This window comes from Labeo rohita, chromosome 1 (assembly GCF_022985175.1).
Source record: "Labeo rohita strain BAU-BD-2019 chromosome 1, IGBB_LRoh.1.0, whole genome shotgun sequence".
NCBI classification, from domain to species: domain Eukaryota; kingdom Metazoa; phylum Chordata; class Actinopteri; order Cypriniformes; family Cyprinidae; genus Labeo; species Labeo rohita.
In genome coordinates this window covers 23034691-23059745 of record NC_066869.1, presented here as the reverse complement: position 1 = coordinate 23059745, position 25055 = coordinate 23034691, and the positions used below count along the sequence as shown (strand labels likewise).

General features: G+C 37.0%; 1 protein-coding gene across 1 annotated transcript in view; it reads right to left on the bottom strand.

Moving 5' to 3' along the window:
* Positions 1-2294: 2294 nt before the first annotated feature.
* Positions 2295-25055, bottom strand: part of rgs12b (regulator of G protein signaling 12b) — a 54796-nt gene continuing 32035 nt past the window's right edge. Inside the window, 15 exon segments of the mRNA XM_051110747.1 lie at positions 2295-3562; positions 3565-4041; positions 4294-4390; positions 5030-5097; positions 5413-5509; positions 5884-6010; positions 6229-6302; positions 6572-6766; positions 7463-7557; positions 7755-7905; positions 8588-8767; positions 10613-10756; positions 10976-11068; positions 11420-11589; positions 15958-15979. Of these exon segments, the coding sequence (XP_050966704.1) occupies positions 3465-3562; positions 3565-4041; positions 4294-4390; positions 5030-5097; positions 5413-5509; positions 5884-6010; positions 6229-6302; positions 6572-6766; positions 7463-7557; positions 7755-7905; positions 8588-8767; positions 10613-10756; positions 10976-11068; positions 11420-11589; positions 15958-15979 (2088 nt within the window). The 3' untranslated portion in view covers positions 2295-3464.

The following is a 25055-nucleotide window of genomic DNA, read 5'->3' as shown; positions in this document are numbered from 1 at the left end:
TACACCTAAATTAATCTGCTAAAATGATGAATTATATAATTGAACACTTACATTTTTAATTATTAAATTGATTCCCATTTAACTGTGGTTTAACTATCCAATAAATAAATCAATTCCTTATTTCCCCTGGTGAAAAAACCAGCATATGCTGGTAGGTGTGTTTTGATGCTGGAATGCTGGTTAGGTAGGTTTTGATGCTGGTTTAAGCTGGTCCTTTGCTGGTTTATGCTGGTCCTTAGCTGGTTTAAGATGGTCCTTTGCTGGTTTTTGCTGGTCAAGCTGGTCCTTTGCTGGTTTTTGCTGGTCATGTTGCTGGTCAAGGACCAGCATAAACCAGCAAAGGACCAGCTTAAACCAGCATCAAAACCTACCTAACCAGCATTCCAGCATCAAAACATACCTACCAGCATATGCTGTTTTTTTTTCACCAGGGTCCTCGTTTTAAAAAAACACTGGGATATTGGAAGCAAGACTGAATATATTGTGCCTTTATAAAATTACAAGACATGTTCTTACAATGAATCTCTTAGTCATAATTAGTGTTAAATGCCTTATGTTGCATATAACTCAATTCTGTTTTATTGGTCTAAAAATAGCTCCTTTTATATTCAGTCTGTCTGGCAAAAAATGAGTCTTTAAAATACATTTTCAGGGTAAAGCAGATTTCTTCCGTCACACAGAATCAGTGTTTCTTTTCTTAAATCACCTTAAACAACATTTTATTGAAGTCCAGAGTTGAAAATTTTCCTGACAAACCTGTCTTGCTTTTGTACTTCCCATAGCCTGACAGAAAAGAACAAACAGTCCTTGCTGACAGTATATATTGAAATATATAGAATGAGAGCATCAGGAGGAGTAATCGCACAACAATTTGGCTTCATGGTAGGATTACGCCAGCATTTCGATTTTTGTCTATGGAGGGTTTCCCTTTTTTTGGAGCGTGAAAAAGTACCGAGGGAGACAATGCAGAATTAGGACACTTCCTCCGGTGGAGGATGAGAGAGGGTGCACTGAAGGGAAACAGAGGCTGGTTTTGTCTGAGCCCAGTACCGGCATCCAAACAACACAAAGCCTGCCTAACCAGCCATTCACTTTAACTAGGCCTCTGTGCATAGCTAATGCACTGAGAACAGCCTCCCTCAAACGGCACAAAACAGACAGTGGGGGAAGTGGGGTGAGGAGAATTTGAAGGAGTTAATAACAGTTTCATCATGTGATCAGCTGTGCCCTTCTGTCTTCATGTCTACCTTGTATTCTTCATATAATACCAGGAAACGATAAACTCTTATCTGAGAACTATTTGGGCTTCTGTCTTTCCTTGAACTCTGAAGGATGTGGTAGTTTTCAGGCATATTATACTAAACACTGCTGTTTTAAATGTGGGGTTGATAAGATATTTTTAAACCGAGATTTACCAAGACTGCATTTATATAATCAACAGTATATATTGAATATATTTTATAATTAATATTTATAATGAAAATGTGTATATATTAAAATGTAATTTGTTCCTGTGATGGCAAAGCTGATTTTTTAGCAGCCATTACTCCAGTCTACAGTTTCACATAATCCTTTAGAAATATCATGATACATTTTTAAAAGACTCTTTGTTGTATAGTTCAGAAGAACATCATTTTTAGTTTTAAAGTCTTTCGGAACATTATAAATGCCTTAGTTGTCCCTTTTGACCAATTTAATGTGTCTTTCCTGAATAGAAGTTCTAATTAAAAAAAAAAAAAAAAACTTACTGAACGTTTTGTTTTGACCACTCTTGGTTTGAAGGAGCTCTCTCAAGATAACTTTTTAAGAGCAAGTGATGAACTCGGTTTGCTTGGGGAAGTCCATAACATGCCAGAAAGTATGCACTAATCCGACAATTCAGTCTTGTTCCTCAAAGTGCATATGTGACATTTTCATGACCCTAAGGCTAGAAACATGCTCTCACAAGTACGCAAACAATGCTTGGCCATCACATTCCAATCGCAGAGTTTCTTTTACTGTACATCATTACAGTGAATGAACATAGCTGCCTTTAAAAAAATTTGTCATTATGCATGTTTATAATCAAACTTGCTTAGCAAGATTTTTTCACACGGTTGCTTCACCACAATAGTACTTGACCTGAAAAAGAAAACTGACTGTAGAAGCAGACAACTAATACAATTTATAGCACCCCTAGTGGTAACACTGAGAATGCAACATAAACACATGCATGTGTAGGTACGTTCCAGGTCTAAGAAATAGTAGAAATTGAAAACAAGTATTAAAAAGAGATCTGAACAAGACACAAACAATGAGAGTAAGGGAGAAAGATCTCACCCCTAACATTTATTTAACTCTATTTACAGGTCTGCAGAAATATCAATCCGAGTAGAGATATTGGTCGTCTACAAAAAAGACTGCTACAGAAAACTGAAAGTGATTTCAGTGTCAGAAAGAATTGAATGAAGAACAATTCAACAATGTTGGCAACTCAACATAGCAATAAATCACACAGCTGTAACAGAAACTATGTACACATTTAGTATTTTATCATTCAAGAAGATATACTGAAGTTTCATCTGGGATAAATTAATCCTTTCTTAGGATTATATTACACAATTACATACGTAACATATGATACCGTAGCTTTAAAAAAATGGAAGTGATGTCATGGTGACAAACAGGAAGTCATCTGCGTAGCTACACATTGTTGAATTGCATTTCGTAAGAATACGATGGAAAAAAAGGGAAAAAAACTTTGAGGTCTCCAAGATTGAAATATAGAAATGTGAGGTCATGAGGAGTTACTGAAGACTCTTTGTCAATATGTAGGTTTCATGGACAGGTTCATGGAAGGCACACTACTGTAAGAGGTAAGGCGAGGCCTCTGTCGTACTAAAACCGATTGTGCTTGTTTATGTTTTAATCCAAGTGTGTATTCACATCATTTGAAGAATTTCTGAACTGATAAATATATTCGAATCGAGGGTGCTTCTCACCTCAAACACTCCACGTCTGGTATGTAGTTTATATTTAGTGTCGAAGAATTATCACATGTTTAGTTCAGTCACTTGTGGCTCCTGTTAAGGCCATCCTGTGATCAGCCAGAGGGCAGAGATATGCAGAAGACGAGCAAGATCACTTCAGTTCACTACTGACCTCAAATCAGTCCGACTGGCTACAATAATTCTATTGTTTCTCTCAGTGGAAAAAGAAAAGCTGTGAAAGTTAATGATTGTCAAGATTGTTTGTGGCTAGTTGTTTTAAAACACTTTCAGGGGAACTGTCAAATGCATTGTAGGTAGAAGTCTCTTTTCGATTCTTCATTAAAGTGCTTAAAGGGTGTCAAATGTACATGGGAAGGAGGTGGTTTTGCCAGGGTTTGGCACAGGGCTTACGATGAGGAACACAGCAAATCCACAGCACTCAGAAATCACACACATCTTCAGGAGGTGAGGATAACACATGCGAGCGTAGTTTGTTCACACAGGAGAGGTACCTGATCGAGCCCAGCTGTCCTGGTAAGTGTCCTCCCTCAGGAGGTGCAGTCGGTCTGGGGAGAGAGGGAGAGGCACGGGGGCTGGTGAAGGAGAGAGCTGTTAGGGCTTGTGATGTCGCCTTCGGCGACAAATGTCAGGTCCGTGCCGCTCTCCTCTTCCTCCAGCGCCTGGACCCCTCCGTCACTCCTCCAGTCTGTGATCCCGGACGAGCCCCCTTTTACTGAGTGTGGGATTGGGGATAGTGAGGAACTAAACGGTGCTGGATTTCGGCCTGCTGCGTTTCTGAGAGCGCTATTGGGAGGCATCAGGGCACGTCTAGGCACTGTGCCTTCCACTGCTGAATCTAAGCTCTGCGTTTGGTGGCTGGCACTGAGCGCAGAGCCGTTCTCCTTGGATCGGGGCCGGTTCTTGTGGGAGACAGGGGTGGAGCTGAGGTTGCAGTCGTCTGCTTCCGTGTCGAGGCGCAGGAAGTCAGGTAGGACGAGGTCGGATTTGTTCAGCAAACCCCGCTGGTCGTCAGCTCTGTTGCTCTGTGCTTTGGATATGAGCTCGAAGAATTCTGGTCGAACAACAAACACAGTTTTAAACCATTTTATTCGTTGGAATGCAAATGCACATCTGACATGTTACAGAGGGCGTGAGATAGAAAGCATTCTGGCAAGACATCTGCAAAGTGTGCTTGTGTTAGCATTAGCTACATCAGCCAGTGTTGCTACAGAGAATGGTTAGCGTAAGAACAACTTCGGCGCTTAACTAGGTGAAAGAAAGAGAGATCATTCAAGAAAGTGAATAGGGGAATAGTTTTTTTTACCTTCAGCTTCATCTATATTAAGCTTTTTCTGTTTGCGCTTTTCCACCTGGGCCCTGGTTTTCACAGCCGAAGCCTTTCCTGCCGCTTTGTCCTCCCCCTGGGTAGCGACAATGAGAATGGGGCACATTAAGGGTGCGTGGATGAGAACCGCCTCTTCTACAAGGCTTTCTCTGGGGCGCAGGGCTACAACTACAGGGGCCTCCTAGGGGCACTGAGCGGGCTTCTAGTCACTATCACTAAAGCTAGTGTACATACTCACACTGCTTGTGCAAGCATACTAAAATCAATCTCCATTCAGCACAGCAAGTCATCGCAGAAAAACCACCACCAGCACAGCATGCCACCACAACACCCAACGTCAGTGAACATCCACGCTCGACTTGTTTTTGAACCATTTCTCTCAAGCTACTAGTAACTATTAAGACAAGAGAAACCGTACAAGGGATGAACCCTTGAACCAAGGAACTCATGGCGGACAGAGTCTGCTATCCCCTCACAACGTTGTGGTGTGTTGAAGGAAAGGAAGTGGTAAAGAGGTGGGTTGCTGTGATCCGAGAAGTAGGGTTAGATCATCCACAGGCCCAGAAATGCACAGATACACATAGCCTTCAGACCGGAGAAAAGAATAGGGGAGCCAGCCATGCACAGACTCCCCACACACAGGCCAAAAAACACACAAAGAAAGAAAGAGAGGGAAGGAGATGAATATGAACGATCTTGGAGATCGAGGTCTTACTGTGGTGGACTGGCTTCGCGTAGACAGAGGTGGATTGTGACTTTTAGATGAGACCAGCTTTTGTTTGTCTGTTTAGAGAAGGAGAGAATTAAATCATTCTGTTCAAGAGCAAGCATCTATGTACATTTTACTTTCATAATACAATGTGATGTGTTGACTAACATTCTAAAGCATATGAACTTCATTATATTTTTTACAATAGTGTGACCATATTTCAAAATGAACAGAAGTAATCCTAAAATGTATACATTTTCATTTAATTCATTTAAGTGCCTACAACACTGCTCTTGGCCTCTATGCTATTGTTTCACAGTGGATGAATTCAGAGAATCAGATTGGATAATTGGAATGATGTCTGTCCTGTATGTGTGCGTGCATCTTGCCTTTTCCTGGAACGTGGTCTCCAGCTTCCAGAACCACCCTTAGTCCATCTAGATTAGATATGGGAAGCCCAAGATCCAGCGGTTCTTTCTCTCCACTCTACCCACGCAAAAACAACATATGTAATGAATAGCCAGTTTATAAAATCACAAAAATGCATATAATTCACATTTTATGGTACAGTAGTCCATTTTCCTCCCATACTGTATATCTACATACAGCAAAGTGCTACAAAACCAAACCCGCTAAACAGGCAAGATGATGGAAACTGCATGCACTAATGTGAAACCTGATAACCCAACATGATACTTAACCCAAAAACATATTGTCATCATGTTTTTGGTAAGAATTTTAGAACACAATATTGTGGATAAAACATTTTCTAAGTTTCATGCCAATACATCCAATAAATCCAAGATATTAGAAACTACATTACCCACACTCTTTTTTAAAAAAAAAAAAGTTTGACTCACTATCCTGGCCACCAGGTCTCCTAAGTTCAGGCCATATTTGGCCACCACCGGCCTCAGCACTTCTGTAACCGGCTTAGTGGGTTTGGCTTTCAACCCAACAGAACGGTTTATGGGCACCAGATCCAATCTATGAGGGAGAGATAAAGAAAGAGAGAGAAGTTAAGGAAAATAAACCTTAAGAAACAGAATCCTGATGACTGTTTGATAATGAATGACTTCAGTTAGGTTTAAAAGGTCTAAAATAAACAGAAAAGAGGCCTGATGAATACATAAAGACAGACAAAATGAAATATCGAGGGATGAATGTATGGATAAACAGAGATAAACAGATAAACAGGTGTGTACCGGAATAGCGTACGTTTCTCCAGTCGCAGATCTCTGGAGCACAAGGTCATGCAGTCCTGGTCCAACACTAAAGGCTTTACACAAGGACAGTACATGCTATTATAGTCCATTACAGCACTGCAGTATCAAATGATGCAGATGTGCACACATGCACACACACTCGCACGTAAATGCAGCACTCATCACAAACACACACATACTGAAACCACCTTGTAACCTTTGAAGGTGGACAAGACAAAAACAAAAGCAAAACTGAAGGTGCCTTATTATTCTATAGGTCACTATTATACTATAGTTTTACCACCATACACAGTTCTGAGCTGCACTATGATAGGCAAGTTACCTTTTCTCCTCCTACTAGGAAGAGATCCACAGCAGCCAGATTAATGCCGAGCTTCTCGCACAAGCCTAAGAGCACCTCTCTGATGGAGATGCCAGGCCTGATGGGTACCGAGCAGCATGAGCCATCCGGAAGGTTAATGTTACAGTGACGCACAGCACGCTCAGACAATGACATGGAGTTACGTGATGGCTCACCCTGTTGGACAACCACAAAATAACCACAAAAATGTAATTGAGTTATACTGGAGATAAAATTCTTAAATCAAATGAATAATAACAATAATATTAATAAATATAGCTGCAAGAAGCAAATAAGGGGCCAATTAGGGTTAGGGCTGAAGCTGAACTCTACAGTATGACCCGTAGGTGGCACTGTGGCGAAACTACTAATGTGCCTGGGAGACAATTTTTGTGAAACTCAGACAAACCATCTAGGATGAGTTTGAAAATGTAGACTCGGAACTGAGAGAAATATTGACCGTAGAAATTTACATTTTGCAGTAATATGACTGCAAATCTGGCCTATTGGTGGTGCTAAAGAGTTTGAGATAGAGACTCCAAAATTGCTATGGTTAATATTGAGACTGTTCTCTATCTGTGTGCCAAATTTCATAACTTCCCTGCAAACAGTTCTATGGGCTGCCATAGATTCCCAGAGCCAAAGAAAAAGAAGTAAGTATATGCCTAAACGCCTTCAGTCTTTGGCCCTAATAATAATAACTACATCATATAAATTATTTATTAATATTTCTTATTTAATAATAATATAATCATCATTATTATTAATTGATTGGGTTGTTTTAATACAATATATAATATATAGTAATTATGACAAAATCCTAATAAACCTAGACAGATTAATATCTGCTTGAGTAAGATGTTTTTCACCCACCTCATTTTTTCCAGAACCAGAGGTGGCAAGTTCCAAACTCGCACCAGACGACAAAGAGCCCTGTGATTCTCTTCGTCCGTTACTACCTGTAAAGCCTGTGGTGAGAGACAAACAACATTTGGTACTTACAAACTGGAAAATGGAGGGAATTGGAGAAACAATAAATATATTCAAGGAGACAAGAAGCATGTGAACAAAAATGCAGACATGAAAAGTATCAATCAATGTAAAAAAAAAAAAAAACTAACAAAACTAATTAAAAACAGAATCAACACTGATGTCCTCCACTCACTGTAGTCTCCAAGATCCCTCTTCTTAGATCCTTTTCCAAAACTTCTATTTCTGGACCAGGAGAAGAAAATGCTTTTCTTTTTATCACCATGTTCATCTCTGCTGTCTTCATTCAGTGACCTTCCCGATTTACTCTTCTTGTCATCCTGGACCTTCAAAAAAATTATAGATTATTTTCCATACTCTAAAACAAAGGCATTACACAAAGATCTCTGTGGTGGCCAATGAGCCATTGATATGCAGAATAAAAATGAGATGCATAGCTGGTCAGGAATTTACTGCGTTTAATTAGATTTGACTGGACGGCATGGTGGGATGTTATCTGAGATGACTGTCTCTCTTTTTTGAAAGCTTGTGTGATAACTATGCTAACACTTGACAATGTAAACAAGAACAGAATGCTGACACTTCAGTCTCACCCCAATTAAATACTCAATTGCATTTAAATACTTTGAAGTGTGAAGGCATTTTTACATACATAGGTCCCAAATACCTTTAAAAAACAGTAAAAGTGAGATACTTTAGTCAACTTATTTGAAACATTACATTCTACAATGCTAAACAGATCACATTTCAACAGTTACAAAGGCCAGCAATTCATAATTCATAAACGCTCATACATAATCACATACAAAGGTACATAAACTACTGAAGGTGTTACTAAACCTTCCACTGAGAGGTAATTGGGGATATTGTCCTTTGATGTGCTTCACAGGCTGTTTGCTTTTGTGATTATGTTTCAAAGGAAGTCAATGTGTCAAATACAAATAGACTGTCATCATTCTAATGAAGGGCGTAAGATATAAAGTATACACAACAGTGTGTGTGTGTTACCTTTTTAGGTGTGGAGAGGTTGGAGCGGTCAGAGCTAGTGCTATGTTTGGACGTGGGGCTGCTGGGGACCTGGTAGGGGTCTGGAAGAGGACGCCCCTCAACTTCTGCAAGCATACATTCCTGATACAGGTAGGACTTGAGGAAGCGTGTGTAACTGTCAAACTTCATCAGGTTAAAGATCTATTGAGAAAAAAAAGAAGAGTGGCACTGTTAAACAAGCTGCTTACAAAACTGGCACGAATCTTGATACTGGTCCAGCGTAACCATATTTTTTGTTTTAGTCTCGCTGGTAAAGCAGCTTTAGCAAACCGGTGGGGGCACCAGCATTTCATGCTGGGACCAGCATCCTAACAACAACATATACTGATGACCACCAATGTGGGTCTTATCAGCTGGGATAACATACAATTCCTTTCAAATTGACAGGAGGTCAGTCTTTCTTTCTTTTTTTTTTTTTAAAGAAACAAACACTTTTATTCACTAAGCATGAATAAAGTTACAGTACAAATACAGTGTTACAATTTTTCTCATTTTTTAATATCTTCTGACAAGTAGGTGGCACTGGGCCAAAACTACTCATGTGTCCTCAGGTTATGCTTGTTATAACACATACCAAGCTTGGTCTGTATCCACTAAAGTGTTCGTTAACATGCTTTACAAAAACAGTTTGGTATATGAAAAAGCTTTTGGTAATTTTTGGCCAGCATTGTCTGAAGATGATCTGAGCCAATTTTGGTGAAACTTGGACAAACCATCTAGGACAAGGTAGATTTTTCGCAAAATTCAAAACTGCGAAAAATATTTACCTGTAGAAATGTAAATTTTGCAGTAATATGATTGCAAATTTGGCCTATTGGTGGCGCTAGAGAGTTTGAGATAGAGACTCCAAATTCACGGTTCATGGTTAATATTGAGACGGTTCTCTATCTGTGTGCCAAATTTCATGAACTTCCTGCAAACGGTTCTATGAGCTGGAATAATAATAAAAAAACTGATACAATGATACAACATATAAATTATTTTTTATTATTTATTATTTAATAATAATATGATCATCGTTATTATTAATTGATTGGGTTGTTTTAACACAATAAATAATATTTGCTAAGCATGACTAAATCCTGGGATAATGCAAATAAATGCAACGTTGTTCATCATATGAGACGTCTTTCAACCAATTGTAAACTTGATTAAAAACAGTTTTTATGGCACCAGATACACAGTTTTTGAATGACAGAAATCCAGAAAGATAAAAAATAGGGTTAGGGAAAAAAAGGATTGGCCTGGTTTGGGGGAGTTCTGACAGATTTGCATTACACCACTGATCAGCTACAGTTTTGATATTGTAAAATGTGGCCGACACAATATTTATGTGATTTACACAGATCCTGGATAAGGAAGTGACAGCAAGACAGGAGCCTTCAAATGCAGCTACGTGATTCTCCACCCTAAAAGACACTTTAAAAGAACACATTTTCTGCTGCTACATGCACAAAGGTTGCCTGCAGGTTTCCTCACGGATATCATGGGGTTGGAGTCTACAGGATGCTACATTCATGATCTTATGACGTCACAGAGCTTCAAAATACTTTATTTTTTCACGTCTTGCCTACAGCCCTCAAAGTCAGTGTTTTTATGGTAACCCCTTACAGACAGGAATAGAGGGTACACAGTAATATAAAAATAGCAATTGTTGATGAGTACACAGCCTTTTGGGATCCGTTATTTAATTGTATTTTACTGTCATGAAAAACAACTGAAATAATTTGATTACTCTATATCAATTGGTCTGGGAAAGGTATCAAGTACAACCACATAAATAGACAGGTTAAGGCATGTAAAGAGATTTTCCAACATTTCAAAATCTCTAGGATGGGCCTGACACCGACGCAGCCTGAGGTACGTAGGGAACGTTTAGGCTCTGTTAATTCTGTACTGAATCTTTCTTATTTAGAAATACAGTGCCGTACCCCCAGGGTTACAGTAAACAACTCAGAATTCATATTCGAGCACTTCCTGCCTTACCTGTAGTTGTTGCTCTTTAAACATGTCTGGCCTTGGAGCGTTGAGGATGTCGTCAGCCAGCTGAGCCTGACTATCAATGTTGACGGGTGTGGTGGCCTTACTCGACAGGAAGCTGTTGTAGATCTCTCTAGCCCTCTGGGACAGCTGGGGGCCAAAAGTTATGACAAGGTCACAATCAAACAGCAAATGAAAAACAATGTTTATTTCATCCTGTCCACACAAAGGGTGTATTTACTATACTAAATGGACTGCTTTGAACAAAACAGATCTGTTTTGTGATCAAGTACCCAAGTTTTAAAAATAACCTTAATAAATCAAACTGAATTTACTTAAATTCAGCTGGTAAATATATGGGTTTTATACCTGCTTCTTGTCTGTTTCAGGAACATGACTGAAATATTCACATGCTTGCCAAAATAAAATATTCTCCTCACTGAACTCCTTCTTCAGAAACTCCTGCAGGATGAAGAGAAAAATATATCAATTAAAGATTATTGGTTATTCTGTTTATTTCACCTTTAAACTAGAAAATTACTAACTACTCATTGGCTGAACTAAATTCCCTAGGCATTCTTTGCTTTTACAAATAGCAAAATCCTTTCCAAGAACTTCCTGGTGGTTTTGTTTGAGACCTTGAATTCATTGAGTTCCTCATGCAACCTTGATGAGAAAGCCTTATGCAAGTTCTGATAAAACTAAAAAAGTAATTGAGGTCTTCATATTTTCAATGAAATTGCAATCTCGATCAAGGATACTGTAACAGTGCAGCCGCTGTGCAAACGGATAACTTGGACCGATTCAACATACCGAGAAATATCGGACACCGACGGGATCCTGTAGTAGCCGCTCGAAGCAGACGGCCCATGATGCAACGCGCCGTTCAGTGTGGCGTCTATGGCATTGCACGCTAGGGAGGCTGGCATTGCTGTTCAGACTGTTATCACTGCCGCAGCCTTTTAGGTCCACACTGTTCAACTCTAAGCACAGAAAATGATATAACAAGGTTATTCTTATTCATGCCAAACAGTGTCAGAATTATTTTTGTTAAAGAAGACATTTATAGTAACATGAGCTATTTGTAGTCATTCCATTTATCACGTTGCATATGACAAAATTACACAAAAATCCCTGTGAAACAACTCTTTCAAATCAGGAAATGCCCAACGGGACCTGAATTTTGTAATCCTGATGGCTGATCAAGGAGGATGCTCTAAATTAAAACCAAACTCTTAAAATACACCCGCTTCTGAAAATGAACAACAAAACAGAGCTACAGCACCAGAAATTATACTCAAATTTATTGACAAATTCAAGATGTTTTGCCTTCGTCAGTCCTTAATCTGATTTCTTAAACCATCTGATACTTTTTTCTGCTACTGCTATGGCTGTTAGAAGCTCTTTTTTTTAGCTTCTGGGTGATTCTCATTGGTTGGTGAGCTCTTGTAATCAAATACTATAGATTGAAGTTACAAAGCAAATCCTTCTTTAAAGGCACCGTTCACACAAAAATAAAAATAGTCATTATTTACGTGCCCACATGCTGTTCTAAACTCATATGCTGTATGAAAAATCACAAAGTTCATAGTGAACAGGAGCTGCCAAGCTGCATAAAGGACAAAAATAGCATAAAAGTGGTTGATATGACTATATTTCATGTTACTATGTTGTATGGCAAGAGCAACATAACATTTACTTTTATGTTCTGTGTGTGTTTTGGAACAACATAAGACTAACTATTCCTTAAAGTAATCCTCAAAAACACTCAAATAAACAGAAGACAGATTTACTGCAAAGGCTATGCAAGACAAAAACAACTTTAGCCCAGCTATACACAAAACGCATGCTAAAAACTAGAAATCCAAAGGTTAATGTTCAGATAGACCACCTCTGAAGAACCTCAGCAGACTGTGGGTAACTCAGCACAAGCTCTTACCTGGGTAAAGCTGGTACGAGCCTGTGTGATGCCACTTCACCAGGTATTTCATGCCAATTGGACGCCAGGCTTTGACATCCATCACCCCACATTACAAACACACACTGCCACGGAGCAGAGGGTGAACAGCCATCAAACTGGCTATACAGCTAATATACATGCTGGCCGCAAACATCATAGGCAACTAGAAACTAACTAAACAACACAGACACTGCGACGAGACTACATGCATGTATAGAGGTAAACAGATAGAGTGGCCTGCGCACAAAGCTCTGAACGGGCAGATGATAAATTATTGAAAGTAGAGAGAGGAGGGAAACTTAGACGGTAGAGGTAACAAGAACCTGCAATATTAATGCTGGACCAGCACAGCCATCCAGTAGCACTATAACCAAAGACGAACTGCACACACAAACAGATGGGACGATTTAATTTTGACTGCGTTGCATAAAATGTCCACCTGCCCTGTTGTAATAGGGGTCATCCATTATGAGAATGCACGCATCCTAGTTCATTTTCAAGATAGAAACATTTTTATAACATAAATATAAATTTATGTTATGTATTAAAGGCTTAGTTCACCCAAAAATGAAAATTCTGTCATTAATTACACCCTCATGTCATTCCAAACTGTCTATGCAGGGTCAGAAAGCTTTTGGATTTCATCAAAAATATCTTAATTTGTGTTCTGAAGATAAATTAAGATCTTACGGGTTTGGAACAACATGAAGGTGAGTAATTAATGACAGAATCTTTTTGTAATTATTTTTTTTAGCTATATAATTATATGTTAATATGAAATTTTGTATATATAATATATTATATATATACAAAAGTCACACCACATGACATTTCACAACCTAAACTACCCTTGTCTTGTGATAAAAAGGTCAAATTATCTGAGATGTACAGACTCTGACACATAGTCATAAGGGTCTGGATATGGTCTGGATATGTCCTATGATATAATTTCCTGTTAATGTTTTTACTCTCTCTCTCTACATGATTGTAGGCTGCACCACATGATTTTGATTTAGTAGGCAATTTTTTTGGTTCATGTTTTTTTTTTTTTTTTGCCACTATAATGCCACTTAAGGTTTTCTTTTCAAAAATGTACATTGTTATTTATTGTGATGTCAATCTATCACCTTGACAGTTTTTATTTGCTCCCCAAAAATATAAAAATACATAAAACTTTAATCATAGAAGAGGTGGATTCATGTGACTGCATTTATAATGCATTTTAAATAAATTAATGTATACAGACTGAAAAAAAACAAGCATCATCTTATAGAGGTTCACTTCCAGAACAAATATTTAGAGATAATTTACTCACCCTCTTGTCATCCAAGATGTTCATGTCTTTCTTTCTTTTTATGATTCTTGAGGAAAACATTCCAGATTTTTTCTCCATGTAGTAGACTTCTATATTGGCCGCAAATTTAAACTTCCAAAATACAATTTTAATGCAGCTTCAAAGGGCATTCAAAGGAGAAAATGAGATGGGAGTTTTTCGACATACCCTAACTGTATTGACCCGGATTACACAAAATTCTCATGCGCATCACAGAGCTAGACAAGACGGGCATTTGAGGTTAAAAAGTATATAAATTGTACATTTTTGGGGGAAATAACTGATCGTTTTGCTAGATAAGACCCTTCTCCCTCGACTGGAAGTCCACTATATGGAAAAGAATTCTGGAATGTTTTCCTCACGACTGAAGAAAAAAAGACATGAACATCTTGGATGACAAAGGGGTGAGTAAATTATCTCTAAATATTCGTTCTGGAAGTGAACTTCTCCTTTATGGATCCCAAGATGCAGACGTCCTGTAAACAAACTATTAGACAAAGAGAGGTCCAAACTGTAAAACTCACGCCGAGACGTCTACAAGAACACGGCTCAAGTCTAAAGACAGCAGAATAATGAAGAAAATGAAAGGTTGCTGAGATTTGCACTTTGATCCATGGGTGTTACTAATGTTACAAGTGGTCCTTAACTCACTCTCTCTGCTTTCACAGGCAGATTTACGACATCCTACAATGACTTTAATTGATCCTGGAACAGTTTCTAGGGGATAAAACTGGCTCCGGCATCTGAACACTGATCCAGCTGGGCTGATCTCAATTCAGATACTCTAATGGTGGTTGTGTTTAAAGGGCAACTCGATGAGGCCACAAACTATTGTGTGCCCATTCGCAACACACACATTAAAAATGATACCACAGGATCGTAAAATAAACAGCCTGGTGACACTTTATTTCAATAGTCCAAGTTAAACATTCTACTAACAATTAGATTGCAACTACAAGTCAGCTACCAGTCATTAAGAGTATTAGTGGAAGCATCTGCTAACACTTCATTTTGACTGTACTAACCCTAACCATAACCTAACAGTAATACTCTAATGAGAGATGTCCAAAGTAGACTATCAAAATAACATGTAAGCGTAGGTTCCTCACAATTTTGTATGCATACATTTGTCTCTCCATGCCTTTTGTTATGCATAAGGGTGAAAGATCTATGGCTCTGACTGGCAACGTTAAGCAAACATTCACAGAAACCCTAGCACATTCACACATGTTAATTGAGGGATTGAGGCGGGGGGAGACGGGAGATAGTTAGGGCATGTTCACTCCTAGTGCAGTTGGATTTGAAATACAGAGATTTAGACCAAAACAGTATCTCGCTCTGCCCTGATGAATCAGACAACATATTACTTACTGTACAATCACTGGTGTTCTTCCTCATGAATAGTTTTGTATGAAAAGAGGAAGTTGGACTGAAGGTTTAAAACAGCACAATTTGTTTTGGCACATTATAAGATTATGCAAGAGCAAATTTGTGATTTCAAAGAAAAACTGATGACAAATACTGTTTCAACTGACCTCATAAAGAACCAAATGAACTTAAATTACACAGTTTCCTCCCTCAAAATGACCCAGAGACTTAAAAACGCTAGTCTGTATAGAGCAAAAACTGCTCTATGAGAGCTGGATTTGGAGGGAAGGATGGATGGATGGCAGAAGGAACAGAAAGCCAATCTTATCGAGCGATCAGGCAAATAAAAGACAGCCAAAATGGTGTTTGCTTTCTGCTTAATTTAGGTAGAGCTCTATCCATTTTAGATCTACATATATAAACTACATTAACATTGAAAACACAGCATAGAAACAACATTGAGCCTGATACAAGATATCAGAAACGAGAAGTGAAAAAGGAGTAGAGTAGGAAAAGGACACAAGAAGGTGAAAGTAATGTATATATGAGAAATGTAGACGTAATTAGAGTACAAAAGAAGTGAAACTAATGGAAGAAAACCGTCACAGAAAAACAACTGAGAGGAACAAAAGTAAGACATCATAACAAAGATTTAAACAAGAGGCTCAGATGTGATTTAAGGTTACTTACCACCATCGGAGACAGCCGCAGACTGTAAGAGAACACAGAAAGACATGTGTGAGTGACTCTCTTCACCAACACATACACACACTGAAGTCTGTAACATAGCAGGGTACTCTGGTGGCATGATACACACACCAGCTCTTCCTGTTTTACTGGTACAGTCTTTCACACACACACGCCTCCTAACTCATTCAGAGATAATGAGATGCATCAGGTACATTCCAGCAGTCTTGATACTGCAGACCCCGCCCACTGTGACACATTAGCACCGCCCAGTTTTTGATTTGCCTGTGCATGTCATTTAATGGTTTAGTAAGAGATTAAGGAAGAGGATGACATTTTTATCCCAAATGACAAATATTGAGTCACAGATTTGAAAATATAAAAAAGGGAATGAAAACAGTGTTAAATGCATTAAAACTTTATTTCAAATTCATCAGTGATTTATTCAAAGTGATGACCCATTTATTGCAGGGTCAAATGATGCATGCTACAGTCATAACAGTGGCATTCAGGTGAGTGGATGTGTAAAGTGTTTGTATGGGATGGGTGCCAAATGAGTGATTTCCTTTAAATGTGGGCTCAAAGGTCAGTAAGTGATGAAATTCTCAGGGTGTGAGCTTAAATAGTGTAGTTTTTCTACAAATAGCACTTTTACGCAGTAAAGACTTTAGATTTATGACTTCTAAGTAGTATACACTACTGTTCGAAAGGTTTGGATCAGTAAAATTGTTTTAAAAGAAATTAATACTTTTCTTCAGCAAGAACGCATTTTAATTTAAACGAGACAGTAAAGGCATCTACAATGTTTCAAAAGATTTATATTTAAAAATGAGTGACATCTTTCAAAAACATGACCTCAATGACCTTAAACGATTGAATGGTGACACATACACTGCCGTTCAAAAGTTTTAGATCAGTAAGATATTTCATGTTTTTTTTTTTTTTTTTTTTAAAGATGCTCATCAGTGGCTGCATTTACTTGATCAAAAATACAGAAAAAAATGCAATATTGTGAAATATTATTACAGTTTGAAATAATGTAGTTCTATTTTAATATATTTTAAAAATACTTTATCCCTGTGATGCAAAGCTGAAATTTTATCAGTCATTACTCCAGTCTTCTGTGTCATGTAATCCTTCAGAAATCATTCTACTATGCGGATTTATTACTTTTATTATCAATGCTGGAAACAGCTGTGCTGCCATATTTTTTGGAACCTATGATTATTTTTTCAGAATTCTTTAATTAATAAAATGTTAAAAACAATCTAACAATATAAGTCTTTGCTATCTTTTTTTTTTTTTTATCAATTTAACACATCCTTCCTTAATAAAAATATTAATTTCTTTGAAAAAAAAATGTTTAGGTGGTAGTTTATATTGTTACAAACGATTTCTATTTTAAATAAATGCTGTTTTAAATGTTTAAATGCTTTCAAATTTATATTTTTTTAAATCCTGAAAAAAGCATCACAACAAAACATTAAGCAGCACACATGTTTTCAAAATTGATAATAAAATTTGCATAATATAAAGATTTCTGAAGGATCATGTGACACTGAGAACTGGAGTAATGATGCTGAACATTCAGCTTAAATTACATTTTAAAGTATATTCACAAAGAAAAGAGCTATTATACACTGAAATAATATTACTGGGCTTTTTTTCTAGATTTTTGATCAAATAAATGCAGCCTTGATGAGCAGAATAAGCTTATTTAAAAAAAAAAAATCATACTGATCCCAAACTTTTGAATGGAAGAGTACATTTAAATAAATTCTACGTCATTAATATAAAAATATATTGTACCTCATGTATTGAACTCAGTTAGGTAGAACCCATGAAATAATAACAAAAGTAAGGATTATAATGAATCTATAAAAAAAAAAAAAAAAAATCCACATTTTATATAAAAATGGTGAATGGAAATCTGCTAAATTATAATGAATGGATGTAAATAAGGCTAAAAGTAGTACACAATAGATGAAAAAATTATAAAAGTGACCATAAATATTCCAATTTTATTTTTTATTCAAACAACACAGTTTAAAACACTTTTAAAATGGGCCTAAACAGACTATATTCAAATTACGACCTCAAATCGCAAAGAAAATTGCAGTTCCAAAAGAACTGAATCACACATTGTTTACTTTCTCGAACTATATTTGCAACAAGAATTTTTATTCCACACAGGCCTAGAAATTATTAGTAAAAGCAATAAAAACAGTGAAAGGGGAGTCTGATCATTCACAATCCAGAAACAGTCATGGGGAAAAGAAATAAAAAATAACCACATGTCAGGCGGCTGGTACCAGGACGGATAGAGTTTCCATTGAACAGCCTATACAAACACGCTGGAACTACAACAATTTCTTTCCTTACATGACCTTGTATAAGCCCTAACTGACCCTGATGTTATTCAATACTGCATTTGGAAAAAGGTCTGAAAACTATCAATTGAAACATTTCCAGGAAATGTGAAGTATGTGGAAGACTCTTTATAATGATAATTTGGCTCAAAAGTTGACTATGTCCTTGGTTAGCATGTTTGAGATGACATCAGCACAGCCTATAACTTCATTATATTGGTCCAGTGACATCAGGGACACATTCTACATGGTCCCACATCAACTATATAACCAATCACAGATGACTGTGAGGTGTAAATCATTGACTGACTGACATTGAGGCTTGCTGAAGGCTAGATACCTTTACTATATAAACACAATAGCGTTAAAAGTCTGTATAGGTTCACACTATACAGTTTATCACCTAACATCGATTTATGTCAATGTCAATCCATGATCCTTCTCTCACATAAAGGTCCTATACCACATTCAGGTGAAACTCTTTGTAAAACAAAGAGCCTGTTAATGGTTGAGCTATTTTTAGCATGTTGACAAGAACTACATAAGCCATTTACAATTCCATGAGCAATTTTTAACACAATTTCAAAGGTAATAAAAGTAAAGTCTATTTTTATGCAAATTTAAACAACCCAAAGCCACTGACCAAACAGTTAATTTACATCTGGTGCATTATTGGAAAAATAAAATCAGCTATTTTAACTTGAATATCTGTCAGTGATGTTACGGTCAATGGTGCTTTTGCTTCCCATTATCTCTAAATAGGAAAAACACCACTGAGAAAAGCCACTGGTAAATTCATCCCAAATGCGGTTGTAAACTATCCCAGCCGAGGAAGGGTCTTATCTAGCAAAACGATCGGTTATTCTCATAAAAATAATACAATTTATATATGTTTTAATCTCAAACGCTCGCCTTGTCTTACTCTGCCTGAACTCTGTATTCTGGCTCAAGACAGTTAGGGTATGTCAAAAAACTCCAATCGTATTTTCTCTCTCAACTTTAAAAATGATTTCAAAATCATCCTACATCGCTGCAGAAGTACCGACCCAGTCTTTACAAAGTAAACATGCAAAGAAGATCAAACACCCCTAACAAAAAAGGTAAAACAGCGATATAGGGCAATTTTGAAGTGGAGTGAGAACATGAGATGGGAGTATTTCAACATACCCTAACCGTCATGAACCAGAAAAAATAAACTGCATTATTTTGATGAAAATAACCAATTGTTTCGCTGGATAAGACCCTTCTTCCTTGGCTGGGATTGTTTACAACTGCATTTGGGACTGTTTGAAGCCGCATTTAAACTTCATTTTGGAAGTTTAAACTCAGGGCACCTTAGAAGTCCGCTACATGGAGAAAAATGCTGAAATGTTTTCCTCAAAAACATAATTTCTTTACGACTGAAGAAAGAAAGACATGAACATCTTGGATGACAAGGGGGTGAGTACATTATCTGTAAATCTTTGTTCTGGAAATGAACTTCTTTAATTCTACAATCATGTAGTGTGACCTTGAATGAAATGAGCGAGAAAAATAAAGAATAAATTAAACACTGTTTAACGCATTATTGAAATGTTTAATTCTTGAAAAACTTTCAGATGAGAATGCCACAGCAACTTTAGGAAAGAGCTGCTTCTATACTAACCTGTTAAAAACCACATACTAATTCATGTGGAAAAAAGCAGGCTATACGTCTAGCATTAGGAAGACTATGACTGCAGATTGAGTCAGAATGACGCTGAACATCCAATATATTGATCATTCTTCAAAACCTGACGGAATGAAACGTCTTGAAAGCATTATATGACTTACAGAGAAACCAAAACTCTTTTCTTTTATGTTCTCTCGTCATCTTGCCCCCTCTAACCCCTTCTGTTCCCCTCCTTCCTCTTTTCATTCCAGTGGGTTCCCTGCATTTTTTGGCAGCGGAGCTGCTTGTAACCACATATTGAAATATAAGTGGCCTTTTCCAAGCCCCCATATTCCAACCTCTCCACCTCTCACATTCCTGACTCTTTCTACCCCAAATCCCTTTCTGTCTTCTTAATGTAACATAAAGAAGACTGCAGCACACAAAAGCTGATTTATAGGTAACAGGGCTGATGGCGCTATAGTTTGTTCACTATTGATGAGGTTGATCTGAAACAAAATCTCCGTTTTTGTAAGATTAACATGTATTTATCACTACAAGCTTGGGGCTAATGTGGTTTTTTTCATGACTTTCACATGACATCAGCAGAGAACACAACTGCGTTAAGAAAGTCGAAAAGAACCTAAAGCTAGAATGACAACCGCATTCTACAACTGAATGTACTCAAATTAATGCATTAATTTTGACACAAACTGGAACAGAACAGAAGTGAACTAGTGCTATTCATAACAGAGTCATAACAGAATTCATCTGACTTTTACGTCACTCTACATCAACATTCGTCACAATTCTGTGCTCTAAGGGAGTCACTTCAAAAATTGTACATACCCAAAGTTATCAAGACAGTTGCGATACCTCAGTGGAAGTGTGATGTGTCAGAACGAGGGCTTTCAAACGATTAAAAGCGTAAAACATTATATAAATATAATGTATATATGTAAGAGAAATATGTTGTGTACAAAATATTTTTATTTATATAAAATATAAATTATATAAACATTATAATAAATACATATACTTGTAAATATTTCTTAAATATATACATGAATGTATTTGTATTTATATACATATTATAATTACACACAGTACACACACATATATTAGGCAAATTCAAATTTTTGTATGCAATTAATCGCAATTAATTGTTTGACAGCCCTAGTCAGAACTCATAAGTATTATAGTGACAACACCATATACAAGCAAAATGAGGGCTTGTATCATAAAAGCACATGTTGCCAAGTCCACAATTTTCCTGCGGAATTGGGCTACTTTTTCACTGTTGCTGCAGGTTGTTTTTCAACTCCGTAGGTTGAAGCAATCCCACTAACGCATTACTTACTCCCCCAGAACGCGATTGGGCTAGTTTTGGGCTAGTTTTGAAAAGCAATGTGGTGGATTTGGTCATGAAAATGTGGCAACCCTGTTCGTATTATCTTTTTGCCCATGTGGGTCAGTTCAGAACCATGTTCACAGTGGAAATCTGATATTGGCCACATTTAAAATAACAATGAACAGTTATTCAAAAAAACAGCTCTGAGCAAAAATCGTAATTGAGCACTTAGGCTGGCAGTGTGAACATAGTTGTTAATTACGTATTTATGCGGTATCACAGCTGTGTCTTTCTTCTATACATACAGTGAAGAAAGAAATCACAGGGAGCAAGGTACACCTGGACTTGTCAGCGTTGCCAGATCTCACTAGGAAAAAAAGCAAATAAGAACAAGCTCACAATAAACTTCAATCCAATCGCTTTATCTTAAAAATAGGCCACATATCAAAATATCGAAAGCTACACCTGCATACATTTATTAACTCCATAAATTAGATCGCAATATGAGCCAAGTCCAGACAACAAGCACAAAACAAATAACAAACATTGCTTATAATAAGTGGACATGGCAACACTCTGCGCACTCTGCAAAGCAGTCTTTCAAATATTAAATAAGATATAAGGAATATATATTAGACATATAACAAATAAGAAATAAGTCGCTGTAATAGTACTTAAAATAGCACATACCAAATGTGTGAGATGAACCTTGCTATGATTAACACAGAGTCATCACAATTTTGAGAGTGAGTTCTGTTACATACACATACAAAACAATAATTTAGAGGATTCACTCTCAGTTGTTACTACACTTTGCCCCAAAATAAATTCATTATTTAATTCAATTTAGTTTTCTTATTCAGCCCTTGTCATATGAAAGTCATAATGAAACAGACGTTTCTGCCCTACTGTGACATTTATTGTGTAATGGATTGTCAGGGAATGCAGTGAATTTTCCTTTCATACCGACTTCAATATTTTGCAGGGCTTGGAAATACTGATAAATAATTCACACTAGGTCACCACTTGATGTCCAATGTCAAATCCGAGTCCTGAGGCAAAAAAGCAGTTGAGAAGCACTGCACTGCTATGCACACCACAGTCAAAAAGCCCAGTTAGATATCATATTTTCAGAAAAATAAATTATTTTTTTTTTCAGATGAGTTATCAAAGCATCAGAAACACGCAAGTTCCGCCACATCTTTCATCTCAGCATCTCTCTCAGTCTGCTGACCCTCGTGTGACTTAATGTGTTTTCCTTCTCTTCCCCTCCGCTGTGCATTCTCTAACAGAGCACAGACTGTGGAGAGATCCATAAATACTTCAAGGTTTACATATACTTTCAGTTGCATGCAGCTGGACGGCCTGTGATCTCAAATACATGCAACCAGATGTGTGGATGTATGATGGTGCTGTATGAGGCACATTCCTGATGTTACTGCTGGGCAGCAGCAAAGAACATTATCAGTAAATGATTTTTGGCTGAACTATTGCTTTAAAAACACAGGCCACAAGGTGTAGAACTAAATACATACATACAAAACATCCATTGTTCTTTGTCCAAAAGTGTGTTTGTTTACACAAGGCTCTGGACATCACATACGCAACACCTACGTGCTATGTTTGCAAGGGTAAAATATTCAAATGTGTACTAGCTGATAAAGGGATGACTTCATAACAGAGTGTGAAAGCACAGCTAGCACACACTCACAAAGCCAAGATGTTTATATACATGTAACCTCACAAGGCCAGGCCTGTATTTAATAAGGGTGGAATAATTGTTAAAAGATGAATATTAAGGTCAACATGAAACTGCAATCACAATCAACTTTACAGTATTTGCATAATGTGATGTATTGAATCAGAGCATTCAAATGGGAGCAAGCTGCACTTTTTGCACAGCTCATGCAATTTGTTCTGTTATTAAAAACATGTACACTAGGGCTGAGGAAAAAATACAGATTTCTTGATTTTAATTGATTCTCATTTTTATGAAACAATATCAATTCCTAAATCCCAAGAATCAATTAGTCTAGACTGTTTTTAGTACAAACGTAACACTGTAGCGCTCCTCCCAATAAATCGCAATAAGCTTTGTGCTTTATTACTTCTGATATGAAACAGATGACAAATTATGTCCATTTTCATACAGTATTCAAACAATAAATGCCGTTTTGGTGATTTAATGTGGAGTGAAAGATTGCTGTCAGATCGCTTTGACACAGTTACAGCACGAAATGAACATTAATGAACTTCCGAAGGCATGTTAAAAGAAAGTGCACGACTAACCGAAATCTGTAACCTCCCTCATCATGTAATCACTATATTAGTGTTTCAACCACGGAAAGATGGAAGTATAACAGCTCGTAACAATATGACAAAGGTCCTTGCACAATGAGGCCGAAATTTTTGTACGCGTTTTTTCGTATTCCTCAAAATTCGTCACGCACAGAACTGTCAAAAAACCTTTTTTAACCCAATCAGAATTCTTTTATGACGGACAGAAGTTTCAGAGGCGCTGTGTAAACATGATTGACACAACATGAGGTCGTATTTATCCTTTAACGTGTGAAAATGTCTCAGTGTGCAAGGGCCTTAACCCTTAAATGCATACCTCGGGTCTTGGGTCTAGCGACCCAGGACATCATTTACTACCCTCTCTGTCCTTCATTTTTTTTAAAGTTTGACATCACCTTTCTTAGTATTGTTCAATAAACAATAAAACAAGAAAAAAACAATAAAATATAAAAGAATGTTTGTTTTCTGATTGATTTTTTTTAAAAAAAAGTGTATAGGGTCACTAGAGACCTGAGGTGTGTAATAGCTTAAGTATATTTTTCGTGCACAAAAATATGTAAATATCTGACAACTAAACACATGCAATTCACCTTTAGTCCTCGAGGTGGCACTGTTTGATAGACAATAATGACGTGATGTTTCACTCGTAATTATCACAGGTATAAAACAAAAGAATATCATCAGCAAAAACTGAATTGGTTTGAATGGCTTTACTGCAGAGCAATTACTGTATGCAATAAAATATAAATGACACTGTCATTTGATAGTGGATGTGGTAAATAAGCTGCCAGCAATCAAAATAATGATTTTGAAGTCATTAAAAAGGACAGTTTTGCTAATATGGTTGATATCGCGAATGTGAGCCAGATGCTGAATGTAGTGTGGAAGTGTGCTCTGACGATGACAGTGATGGTAAAATCATCTGCTCAAACAGAACCCTTCTAAGTTTCAAAAGGTAACGAAATATGTTTTATTTTATTCTTCTGTAACTGTTCTTAAAATATCAAGAGAGTTTTTTGCTATTGCAGAAGTTAGAGATCCATCAGTGCTGGATATATAGGTCCGGGTCGCTAAAGACCCGAATATGTAACAATCATTGGCGAAATAGTCATGCATTTAAAGTTTAATGCGACATATCCCTCAAAAAAAAAATAAAATCAATAGTCAGCTATAAAAACAAACTCCAGAGAGCTTTTCTAAATATATGCACCACATAGCATAGTCATTATAATTTTTAAATGTTCTTCAATGTTAAATTTATATTTGAATGAACTGTTTTTATGATAGACATCATTAAATGTTTATATTTCAATACCAAAGAAAAAAAAATGTTGTAGAAATATAATTAATAATGTAACTTATAATTATAAAAATGTAATTGAGTGTAATTTAAGTGTTTGTATACAAATCAGTTCATTTTTATAGTAATGTAGTACCAACTGACTCTCATGAA